At 34.2% G+C, this 12,999-nt stretch overlaps 1 protein-coding gene across 1 annotated transcript in view; it reads right to left on the bottom strand.

The window, feature by feature from the left end:
- FAP (fibroblast activation protein alpha) overlaps nt 1–12,999 on the bottom strand; it is a 40,609-nt gene that overhangs the window by 10,297 nt on the left and 17,313 nt on the right. The window contains exons 12-20 of the mRNA XM_035568728.2: nt 11,484–11,528; nt 9,762–9,866; nt 9,606–9,676; nt 8,917–8,970; nt 8,452–8,576; nt 7,161–7,208; nt 3,503–3,601; nt 2,675–2,744; nt 1,344–1,538 (exon numbers count right to left, since the gene is read on the bottom strand). Coding sequence (XP_035424621.1) covers nt 1,344–1,538; nt 2,675–2,744; nt 3,503–3,601; nt 7,161–7,208; nt 8,452–8,576; nt 8,917–8,970; nt 9,606–9,676; nt 9,762–9,866; nt 11,484–11,528 — 812 coding nt within the window. The remainder of the gene's footprint in view (nt 1–1,343; nt 1,539–2,674; nt 2,745–3,502; nt 3,602–7,160; nt 7,209–8,451; nt 8,577–8,916; nt 8,971–9,605; nt 9,677–9,761; nt 9,867–11,483; nt 11,529–12,999) is intronic.

Genomic DNA, 12,999 nt, shown 5'->3' with positions numbered 1-12,999 from the left:
ATTTAACTGAATAAAAATTTAGTCTAGGTGCTGACAGAAAATTGGGAAGTGTGAAGTCTGAGGTCATTTCTTCACAGCCCATCTCAGCAAATTCTGCAACTGCAGAATCAGTTTAGACTCCCTCTGTCTCCGGCATTTTATGTTTGAGTGACGATTCAGAGTAATAAAAAACCACTTCTCTGTCCCGTGATATTTTAAAGCATGTTGCTGCTAAGAGTTTCAGGAAAGAAAATAATAGATTATATTGAAAAATCTGACATGATACACAGATATGCTGTTTCATGTAACACTGAAAAAGATAATGGTGTGTTTATATCATTGAGGTGGAAACGAATTATCACAAAGCAGTAACAGGAAGGAACAGATACCCTCCTCACACACACTTGTAAATACAGGCACCATTCACAAGCAAGCAGAGAAGGTTGTGGAAACCTGGACTTGTACATCCATTTTCTAGCTTTTCTTCTCAGAATCAGGTCCATTACTGAGGGAAAGGATATTGCACTTGAAAAAGCTATCCATGCTCTGATAGTAGCAATTCAAGATCAAAACCTAAACTAGATTTCTTAATCCTGCTTTGCATTCATTTCTGTGGGGTTCGACCTAACACTTCGTTAAATGCTCACTTTAGTAGCGCTACTGCATCTGTAAGCTTAACAGATAGACTTTCTTTACAAAACCTCAGCTTTTTCCCCCTTCCCAAAACTTCCACTTAGGGACTTCTTTTTCCTTGGAACACCTTAAGTGTTTCGAAGCAGAAGGGCAGCTTGTGGAGGGAGAGGAGATCTCCTAGAGGACCTCAGTCACTTCCTGTTGTTTATTACTATTTTAAGACAGCATAGAGAACAAGTTTATGATTAACTACACTCTTGAAAGGGTAGTGTCAGGATTCAGTTTTATTACAAACTCCACATTTGATATTTAGCTAATCACCGTGGTCTATCAATATGGATCTTTGGCTAATCAATATGGTTACTACCTATGAGGTAGGTTTCCCCTTCAGGGAAAACTTCACAGTAACGGAAAATACATTAGCTTACCTCTCACCACTGATGCACATATTTCTTTAGGCCTAGGACTGAGGCCTCTGATAATGTCCTTACAAAATGGAAGTGCTGAGGTTCAAATGTGAACTTAGTAGTAAATGGACTTAGTACACCACATAAAACCACACAGACATCAAGTAATATTTTATTTCTACAAGTCTTAAGTCTAGACTTACTTCCTGTAGCCCTCAGCTCTCCAGAAGACAGGCTCAGGAAAACATTTAATATATATTTTTTTCACATTACTTTTTGTAGGTGTGTAAATACAAAAATGTTATGAGGAGATATTCTACTTACTTCACTGCTGATATTTGGTCCTCAACTTCGTAGACTCCTAGTCTTCGATACACTGCATGCAAAATCTTGTCACCTTGATATGCTGTCCCTCTGCCATCCACTAGAGCAACAATAATTCCCTCTTTGCTTGCAAGATAGGTTATCCAACTAATGCTAAATGTGTCCTTTACATTCTGACTGCAAGGTCCTCCATACCTGAAGGTGGAAATTTACACGTTTTCAACTCAGATGTATAAATGACTACCAGATACTGGATTATAGATATTGGTACATCTCACATTTTCTCTACAAATATTTTGCTGAATGGCTGTGGTTTAGAAATCTCAGTAGACAGAAGCAGTCCCATTACCATTTTAATATATTTGTGAGATTTTGCTATCTAAAATTCATTTAAATCCTTAATGTCTTATGCCTAACACAAACCATTAGTTTTAGCTCAGATTAAGGGTTACAGCATCAGGTATACATTGTAAGGGGAATACTTGTAGGAGGTATGTCTCAAAGTCTCAATTTCTAATTATCTCCAAATTCCTTGGGTACAGAAATGAGGTGTAACAGCCCTTTTCAATTCTTTTTGTTTGTTTGTTTGTATTTGTTTGGCATTTGATCTCCACACATGCTATGCATTAACAAAGAAAACAGGAAAAAAAAAGTATAGCTCCTTACACTTCCTGGCCATCACCAAATCTTTGATTCAGTAGGGAATAACATGCTGTGGGAGCTGTGGGCTGAACACACCCCACATAGCTGAGCAATATGGAGACATGCCTAATACAAATTACGTATTTGACCTTGAGGACATGAATTAATTCATCTTCTACTCTAAACTTCAGCCAAACATACTTAGCATTGTTGGAACTTTGGATCATCACTAGTTAATAAAAGACAATATAATGTTTATCACACCCATTATTTTTCCGCCTCATTTTTTTTTTTACACCAATGCATTTTTTGTTGCCTTTCCAGACAGCAATAAATTCAATTCATGTCACATGCTCTTTAGAAGGAAACTTTCAAAGAAACTAGGCCATGTGGCTTAGGTTTTTTTGTTTGTTTGTTTTGCATAAGAAAATTAAGCAGACTCATAGTTTCCATATTAACAAAGCTGGAATCAATAATTTCACGTTGAAAATGTGTATGTTTACATTTCGATCTCAGTATGAAAACATATTGATATGTATATTTAAACATATCAAATGAACAAACACAAAAACAAAATGTTGTTTGTTTTTGCTTGATAAAATGTTACAAATATCCTAGGTTTCCTTAAATTATAATAAACATTCTTTCAGACAAAACAACAAAATTGAAAGAAAGGAAGTGTTACATACACCTGAATGAGCAGTGGGTACTTCTTGGATCTATCAAATTGTGGGGGCAGAAGCATTTTGTACCACAAAGCTAGAAAAGACAAATTAAAATTATATTGTTAATGGTTAAAAAGATTTCTCCAAGCATAATCCATAGTTTGATGTAATAGTAATAAAATAGTAATAGAAAAACAATCAGCACAAACTACAGAGTGCATGAATTGTGAACCACAGGACCACAGAAGTAATTGTTTATATTAAACTGTTTAAGAATAAAATTGAAAAACTGAAGTGTCCGTTTTTTTTTTTAATTAAGCTATGTATTCAATTATTAGTTCACCAACACTAGGTTTGCAGTTTTCTAGGTGTTTAGAAAAGCACAATTAGGAATACAACTGTTGCTAAGATTTTGAGACACGGGTTTTGAAAACATTACACTGATTCACTACTATGGAATATTGTTTGTAAAGTCACTAGGGCAAATAACAGTGTATACAAGTCACTATAATGTTTAACACATTACCGGCGGTTTGCATTTCACATTTCATTCGTACCATACTGTACTATAAAACATATACTATGTTTTTATGTGATATTTAAACACTTTACAAATATTATGAAAGTATTTTTTTTAATTGCGTCACAAAGCAGAGATGTGTTTTAACTACTATTTTACTGATAGATACATTGAGACAAAGATAAATTGGTCACTGTCAAACAGGGCAAAATGAGGGCTCTGATTTCTAATCTGGCAGGCTAACAAGTTTGATCTACGGAAAGACTATACTTACTACAACAAAATGAAGGCAAAATATGAGTAGAAAGTATAATAAAAACTGTAATTCTTACTTATACCATCCACTTCAAGTTTGTTAATTTCTTCTTTTGGCAGTTTGATCTTTTGCAAAGAAGACTGCAGTTCCCAGTTGTCTTCTAATATTCTGAGCTCTACAGAAAAGAAATGCCCAAATATTAAGTAGTTCATTTGTTAATGCCTCTTCATTAATTGAGATTTCTCTATTTTGTCTTATTAGAACAGTAAGGAAATCTGTGAAAAATTACAAGCAGAGTAATGAAATCAGCTCAGCCAGTTCTGTTTGGGCTTGATCATATAGCTAAATAAAAGCAAGGCATTGGTATTATGATGCACAAATATTCCTTAGATTATTATAGGATATACATTTTGCAACACTAATCATTTTGCATACTGCCTGTGAGTGTTAGAGTTCTAGACGTTAGGAGGAAACTCCCATCTCCTGCAAATAACTTTCTCCAGTTTTCTTATATGGCAGAAACTGGAAATGTAAAATTCACCACACAATGCAAAAACCAGTTCTGTATCTCCTCTCTTGCTTACCACAGTATCTTAAGTTTAACTTCTGAGACTCTTGGGCAGCATGGTTAAGCCCATATATGTTTGTGACTACCTTGTTTCTGGACAAACATAGAAAACTCAATTTCTTAAGGGGATGAGGCAAACCCTTGGTTTATCTACTGTATAGTGTATGTCCACAAAGATACTAGACATACCATGTAACTGTTCTTATTAATGTATTGCTGCAAACTTAGACAGCTTCAAATATATATATATATGTGTGTATATATATATATATATATATATATATATATACACTTTACTTGCTTGGGACCCAATTTACTTTTATAGTGTGCCCTGGCAGCCAGGAGGGCCAACCGTATCCTGGGATGCATGAAGCACGGCATTGCTAGTCGGTCGAGGGAAGTGATTGTCCCGCTCTACTCTGCACTGGTGCGGCCTCACCTCGAGTACTGTGTGCAGTTCTGGGCACCACAGTGCAAAAAGGACATTAAACTGTTGGAGAGTGTCCAGAGGAGGGTGACGAAGATGGTGAAGGGCCTAGAGGGGAAGATGTATGAGGAGTGGCTGAGGTCACTGGGCCTGTTCAGCCTGGAGAAGAGGAGGCTGAGGGGAGACCTCATCACAGTCTACAACTTCACCGCGAGGGGGAGTGGAGAGGCAGGCACGACATATTCTCCGTAATCACCAGTGATAGGACCCGCAGGAACGGTGTTAAGCTGAGGCAGGGGAGGTTTAGGCTGGACTTCAGGAAGAGGTTCTTCACCGAGAGGGTGGTCGCACACTGGAACAGGCTCCCCAGTGAAGCAGTCACTGCACCAAGCCTGTCTGAATTTAAGAAGCGATTGGACTGTGCACATGGTCTAAAATTTTGGGTAGACCTGTGCGGTGCCATGAGTTGGACTTGATGATCCTTATGGGTCCCTTCCAACTTGGGATATTCTGTGATTCTATTCTATGATTCTATGATTCTTTTATATCATTTTAAAATCACTATTTATAATTTAGTTATTTTCCAGCATAGACCACAGAGCTATATATTATGAATTCACTGGGTATTGTTTGCATATGCATTTTTCCAAGAGTATTAGTGGATTAAGAATATTGTACATAAAAAAAAATCTGTACTTTCAGCTTCATTTTCAAAATGAAATAGAACTTTTATAGACTTCAGGAGATTTATTATTATTATTATTATTTTATTTTTTTATTTTTTTTATTTTTTGATGGAAGGCACTTCCAGTTTCTGGAAGTGACAAAAAAAACAAACAATTACTTCTCTCAGCATGTCTTGAACTAGATTGTGCTCTGAAAATGCCTGAAATATAACACTGGAATTTGTTCTTTCAAAGTACTCTGACAATTCTTGCAGGCTCAACTGAGTTTTTATAGCTGAAAGATCATCCTGCTTTGGATACTTACCTAAACTCAGCTGAACCCTTTTCCATCCTTCCCCTCAAATCTCCTGAAACTTGTCCACTACCACAAATGAATTGTAGGCATGCTGGAGGGAGCTTCCAAACTGGTCTGTGTCGATTTAACTATAGGATTTCTACTAAAATTCATGGGTGACATATTTTCAAAATGCTGCCAAAATGCAATGAAAATAGATCCACTACCACTCTTTCACAGCTTGCAGTCCAGTCCATAACAAATAGTTTTGTATCACAGAAGAGATTACAAAAGCAAGGGACTTAAGTAAGATTAATACACAAAAAGTCATCCAAAAGGTCAAAGAAGAGCCTGAATTTGTTTTTATTCCTGAAGAATAACAGCAGAGTGAGGCATTATGAAAGAGTGGTAAAGATTCCTTGACTAAAATTGTTCTCTCCTGCAGAGAGGTTAAGAAATGCATATTTATAGTTGGGCACTTTGCTGCATTTCATATAATTCTTACTTTGATAAAGAAGATAGATGGTAGGGGCCCTTGATACACAAGGTTGTAATGAATCACGGAAAACACTAAGCTATGACAGTGGATTAAATATAAAAAAAAGCAGGCACTGACTGTTTTTAAACCTTCTGCAAAAGAAATAACAAAGAACATAGTGTTTTTTTTTTTTCTAGCACAATTATAATAGGTACTTTGAGCAAGCTTTTCCATCCGTAAACATTTTTGAGTGATTAAACACTAAGAGGTACCAACTCCTATTGGAGTCAAAATAGTCTTACGTTGCAATTAATTGACTTCTACATGAAACAGCACTGATTAATTTAGCTCAACAATATTACAGAATTTGTTTTCCACATGTTTTTGTGTGCCTTCTGGTCAAAAACCGTTCATTTAATAGTTAGATGTTAATAAAGGCTAAACTGGCATTAGAGCTACCTGTGGGTTTCCCCTGATTATTGGAGAAGGGTGGGGGAAAGTTGAATCACTTAAGTTTTTTTACTGGACCATGGTATTTTTATTAGCATTTCAAGACTGAGAGCTTTTTAAGTTTGAGAAGAATTTTTTAGGTAAAAAGTGTGTGTGTGTGGGTGGAGCGGGTGGGGTGGAGAGAGAGAGAGAGAGAGAGAGAGAGAGAGATGGACTCTGCATGTTTCTTACTGGAGTTCCTATTTTGTGTAATTACACCTTCTCTGAAACAGTTATTTGAATGGGTATTTTTCTCATTTCATCTGAAAGAGCTTCTGCTCTTCTCTGAAATCTCTTCTGATGGCTGAAGAGCATCCAAATTCTAATTAGTACAGTTCAGTAGCTCAGACTGCAAACTCTTAATAGTACACTGTAGCCTCTTGCATAGGGTAGGGTTACTTCACAGAAAAAATAAATAATATATATATATAATCAGAAAACCTTGAGCTGTGAAAAGAAATAGTTTGGAAATCATGATAAGGTCTTCTACAAACTTTGAACCAATATTTGGTAGCCAAAGAATTGCCAATATAATAATTGCATCTATAATATGTAAACAGGTAAACCATCGGGATGCCATAAAAGTGTGGGACTCAGAAATGAAAATAAAGGCATCATTGTGTTCATTGACGTTTGGATTTTACTAATTAACAAAGCTAGAAAGATGCTAGATATTTTACTAATACTTTTTGAAGCACAAACAAGATGCAACGCTACTTGATCACAATCCTAAATATTGCATTAGGGGATCTGCATAGTGAAGATCAATGAGAAAAACAAGCATCCAGAAATAGGCAGGATATTTTCAGTACCTCTATCACCCTGGTTCTCAAAAAGAGTGGAAATAGGAATCCCAGGACCTGTCATAAGAATGAAAAGAAGGTTGTTTACAGTTTGAAGCCAGAATTTGGTGGAAAAGTGTAGATTACATTACTGTTGGAACTGACAGGAATTAAAGAGTTGAATATAACCTTCTACGATTCTGAATCTTCTCTGCTGCAAAACCCACTAGACCCTGCTGTACAAAATACATAAGGTACTGTGTGTATGTAGACTTGCATGTATACCTACATAACTTAACAAACATAATAGAAGTAACATATCAGCCAACTCTTCCTCCTTAGAGAATTGACATCTAGTTAATACCTTAGATGTGATTACATAAGGTGAATGCAGAACTAACAATGTGAAACATTCTTCTGAGAGCATGTCAAATTGTATTTGTGAAGGTGACTGGATTTCATATGGTGATGACCTTACTGACTATTTTGTACAAGAATGATTGAAAGGTGTTGTTATTAGCTACATTTGGTCCTCTGCTTAACAGAGGACCAAAGAACTGTTCAGCTGATGATTCAGTGCAGAAGAACAGTAAGCTTTATATGAAGTACGCAAAAGGAAAACTTTGGACAGCTTTTTTCCCTTTTTTAGGGAACATTGTTACTTAACTATTCTTTGATTACCGTAATGGATGAACTCATCACTCATACTTCTGTGTTATAAGCGGTTTCAATAATCATACATCTTGATGAATTTTTCGTAGTTCTGTTATTAAAGATTTTTAAATCTTTAAAAAATCTTTAAAATCTTTAAAAATCTTTAATTTTTTTTTAAAGATGTTATTAAATTTTTTTTCAGGTAGTAAATATTCAACATTTTGAGGCTGACCTAAGTTTTAATTGTTTCAATTTGATAACACATCGTAGTGAATTCTCAGAGCTAACTTTGATCATGTTCATTGGAAATCACTGTCTTTTACAAAATCCTGCACTTGCTGCTGCAAGAATGACTTTGATGAGTCAGCTTAAAATTTGTTTTGTGTCATGAAGGACTTTCAAAATTTTGTTTTTAATTCTAAAAAACATTTTTTTGGGGGGCGTGGTAAAAAAAAGTGTGAAAATATTTATATTTTTGAAGCATTTTTCCAAGATTTTAGGACATAAAAAAGAGTGTGGAAATGTCTTCTGATTACAGTGAAATTTCTGTGATTCATCTAGCCATCATCTGTGGTAATTTATTATGTATGCTGTGATAATATTATCTATGCTTCTGATATGTCCAACAGAACAATTAGTTATTTGTTCGTTTACATGCTATACATACCATAACAGATCAAGGCATAATACTTCGAACGTTCACTGAACCTTGCTGTATAATATTGGCATCTCTCTTTCCTTAAATTACAAGTAATACACTGTTTTCTGATAGGTTTACTTCCAATACTGAGTCTAGGGGAAAAATAAAATAAAGCAATTATTTATTTTGCTACAACCGACATCATATATGTCTGCTTCATGTTCTGGAACACAGGCATTCTACTTTCAAAACAGTTCCTTTTAAATGTTTTCCCTTTTTAGCATATTTTTCCTAACAGTTTATTAAGCCTTTAGATAGTTCTTGTCCTCAATTCTCAGATATAATGTCAAGTAAAGATTTAGTTAAGATAACTCATGAAATTACACTTAATGAAATTAAATAAATTATTTGGAAATTAAATTATTTTATTGACAAATCCACACCCATCGTCTATTAACCTATTATCATTAAGATAATGTTGATAGCACTTACTTGTAAATATTTCTTCTTCCTGGATAGCCTTCAAATTCATTGCTTGAGTAGAAACTGTAAATTAATTTGTATATAATTTGTAAATAATCCATAAACCGATGAACTATGAACCAGCATCAAGACAAAAAGATGTCTTGGAAGTTAACTTACGCTTTTTGAGATTTCTGCATAAGACGGAAGAATGAGTTAAGCTTACATGCCTTTCATCTTAATAAATCTTTGCTCAGACTCTCATTAGATGACAAATACACCATATAAATGAGAGTTCCATCTTAATTCACAAAAGCTAATCACTCAATCACTCTTCCAATTATATATCTATATATATAGTAACCTGAATGAGAAACCACAACTCATACTCAACAAAATAAAAATACTTTCTAGTTGTATGTGGGATAACCACATACTTAAATTTACATATCCCTAGATAAGACTGTCTAAGATGGGCGATGACGATAAACAAAAAAATTGAGGGCAATTGCAAAGAATCTCCCACAAGTAAAAGAAGTTTGCAAAATTGAGCAATGCTTTTGCATACAAATTTGTTGTGGATGCATTGAGTTACTAGATACATTGTAACGAGCTAGTTATAACTTAATGAGTTGACAAATGGCTGCTGTGTGTCAAATGATTAAGTACTACTCTTACTGACAATACTCACAATCTATACTCTTCTGTGTGATACTTACATTGCATCATTTGTTACTCTGAAAATGTATATTGCTTCCCATTCTCCACTAGTAATTTGGATTGCATTCTCCTGCAAAACAAGATATATAAATTACTGAATATAGTAGAATTATTTCAGAAATTCACAGTAAAGTAGAACACTTTGCTTGACTTACCACGGAGCCATTGATGTAATGAATATGCTTATAACCATTTTTGTCACTAAAAATTTTGTAGTATGAACTGCTGTCTGATGTAAAATATGGTGTAGAAACAAAGAACTGGAACAAAGAAACATGGTAGGTGAGACAAAAGAGAGAATGTCCAAACTGTTTAGCAGGTTATAGTCTACATATTAAAATAACAAGACTCTCTTTCAATGGTTACATTCAAATTACACTATATCATGTCAGATTTCTTAAATTGATAATATAGATACCTGAAGTACCACACAAATACAAGCTCTTTATTTATAAATGGAATATTTTGCATATTCTGTATGATCTGTAGTTATTTAAAAATATGTAGAGGTGATTTTAAAAATAATGTTTCTAATGAAGCTAATGTTCATGAACAGTGCCAAACTGAAAGTCCTGTGGACCACAGAGTTTGGTTGATTCACTCAACAGAAATAGCACTAAGCAAAATGGATATCTAATCTTTGCCATACTTTACCAATATTTAAGAACTGATTATCCCAGGTAAGAACATTCAAATTTAGCTTTCTTTCAAACCATCACCTCTTTACTAAGATTGTCATCCAGCTACTGCAACTATAAGTTTTATTTTCAAAATATGAACACAGAATAATGACCTGCAAGCACTTCAAACACCAAACATTCCCAAGTAGATGTGACTTTTGAATAATATTAACCCAAGATCAACTAGAATTTCTGACCACAAGCTAAATTGTTCTGGAGCCTCCTTCTAATATTTCTAATCTTTGAAATCCCATACAGCCTAAGCAGGAATTTATGCATATGTGCAATTTTATTTGTTCTAATAAAAACCCATCATCACAACATCAAAAGCAGAGGTGAAAAAAAGAAAGGGAGCAAGGCACTAATCCTTCTGAATGCATAATCTTTACTTCAAATAAAAACACCTCTTAAAGGATAGTGTAGTGAAAATTGAGGCTCTCATTTAAGTCCACTGCAGGATAATCAAACACAGCATGAGGTACCCCATACTGAATTCTAGTAACTTCACCTGCCTGAGGAGTAACATAAGCATATGCACACACATTAATTGCTAGAATATATGAATGTGAATACTGATCTCATGTTCTTACAATTTCCTTGCAGCTTTGTTTTTATTGCAAGCTCCCAAAGAAAGGTGTCATAGATCTTCTAAGATAAAGGTTACTGGGTAGAGAAAATTTCTTTTGCTTAAGGCTAATTGCAAAGAAGTATCAACTACACTTGTAAGAGGAGTGTTTTACCTTGAAAGTTCTTCTCTAGCTGAAGATGAACAGCACGTGGCACTAAAGCTGTGATCTGAATGAACAATTTCTATTCTTAAAATGCTATGGTATGACTAATCTTATCTCTTGCCCTAGCAATATCAGAGGATTTTTACATTATTGCTTTGTCCCCACCCAGATATTTCTAAGAATTACTATGCATTATGAATCACTCTCTTTTCTTGGCTTCCCTCCCTTCAGTATAGTGTCTAATCAGTTGCAAAGGAAGGTAGAAAAAAAGTTTTTTATACTCGGAAAGCTGGTAGCCAGCTACTATGCCTAACAGCATAAAAAGTCTCAACCCTACAGTGCAACAGGTTTGAGGCAGTAGCATTGTGTGACTTTGAATAGTGTTTGATGCTTCAAAACACCACTGTGAAGATGCAGAAAGCTGTAAGTTTTCATTAAATCAGAAGAGAACAAGAACAAAACTTACTCCGCCTGCCCATCCTGTTTGACTCTCTTCTATGTGCTGTTGATTCTGAAAAACAAAATCAAATGTACAGTCTTTAAGAAGATTGAATTAATGGAGAATTAAAAATCTTCAAACAAAAAGTCTGCAGCCTCCTGTAAAAGAGAACTCTAGAATACTTGCTATGATGATTCAGGCACTTGAAGACTGTCCAAAGTAAACAATATTACTGCATTAATATTATGTTAGTTAAAATATTACTATTTTAAAAAATATATTTAGCTCTATCATCGGAGCTAAATAAGATATAAAGTGATTGTTTTAACCTTATGAAACATTTTCACTGAAGCAAGAAATAATACTTGCTCTCATGAATTTTTGATTGAAAACAACCAAAATAACCTCAGCAATAATAATAATCATAACCTGGGTTAGATTTTCAGTTGGTTTGACATACTCATTTCAAAGTAGTGATGTTGATTTATAACAGTGGATAATATGACTATTAGGTTTTAAAGTATACTTTTAAATGTAAACCTTAAAAACCTTAAAAGTACAAGCTAAATACATTGGTATATAAGCTTTAAAATTCACACAGTAATGTATTTTTTACCTAGACAACTGCAATGCTAAAAAGCTTGTTGATTACCATTTCCTTTGGCCAGTTGAGAATTCTGGTAAACAATGAGAAAACATTTTGCTTCTCACCCTCTGAAAACAGGTCACTCTTTTGGACCAAATTATGATTTCTTTTATTTTAATACTTTTATTGATCCAATATACTCTTTTTATCTAATAAGTAATTCTGGATTTGTATCAGGATAATAGGCATCAGAATTTGGTGCAACCTCCCAACAGCATTCTGGTTTTATCTGTCTGAAGAAGTTGTATACTGTACTGTAACAGCAGAGACTTCCAGTCACATCAACAGTCTTACTAAGTCAGGCAAAATAGATATTTATATTTCAACATATTTAATATCCACACGGTGAAAAATAAATTGAACTAAGTACAGTACAAATAAATTTGAGGGTGTTCATTTTTGTTGCTTTTCTTAAGGGGCATTTAAATGCCCGATTTTCAACATTTTAAAAAATCTTACAAAAAGGTACTTAGAAGAATTAAGGATTGACAAAAATAACATAGGTACCAGAAATCAAGCAGATTATCATATCCTGAGACTATGAATATAAATTAAGTAGGTGCTAACTCCTTGAAACATTCTCAAAACTGATTTTTAGAGTTATACTGAGCATAAATGGATCAGTGTCTCCTCCCTAGAGATGCTTTTATATTTTTATTTATTTTTTTACTTACAGATTTTCTAATGCATTTTCAGTGTTTTCCTATGTTTTTTTTTCATTGAAGAGACCATGTTGAATGGGGGAAGTGATTTAATATTTATCAGTTCTCCCTTCTATAAATACATTTCCTTTGTTATCTTGCAAGCTTCTCTGTATATTTTTTCATTTAATAAAATATTTCTTCACAGTTTAAAATAAGTTTGGCAAATCTGCTTTCTAAATAATATGTTTTGCAT

Source organism: Cygnus atratus, chromosome 6, assembly GCF_013377495.2.
Source record: "Cygnus atratus isolate AKBS03 ecotype Queensland, Australia chromosome 6, CAtr_DNAZoo_HiC_assembly, whole genome shotgun sequence".
In the NCBI taxonomy this organism is placed as follows: Eukaryota; Metazoa; Chordata; class Aves; order Anseriformes; family Anatidae; genus Cygnus; species Cygnus atratus.
Note: the sequence above shows the minus strand (reverse complement) of the source record. Positions and strands in the feature narration are given on the sequence as shown.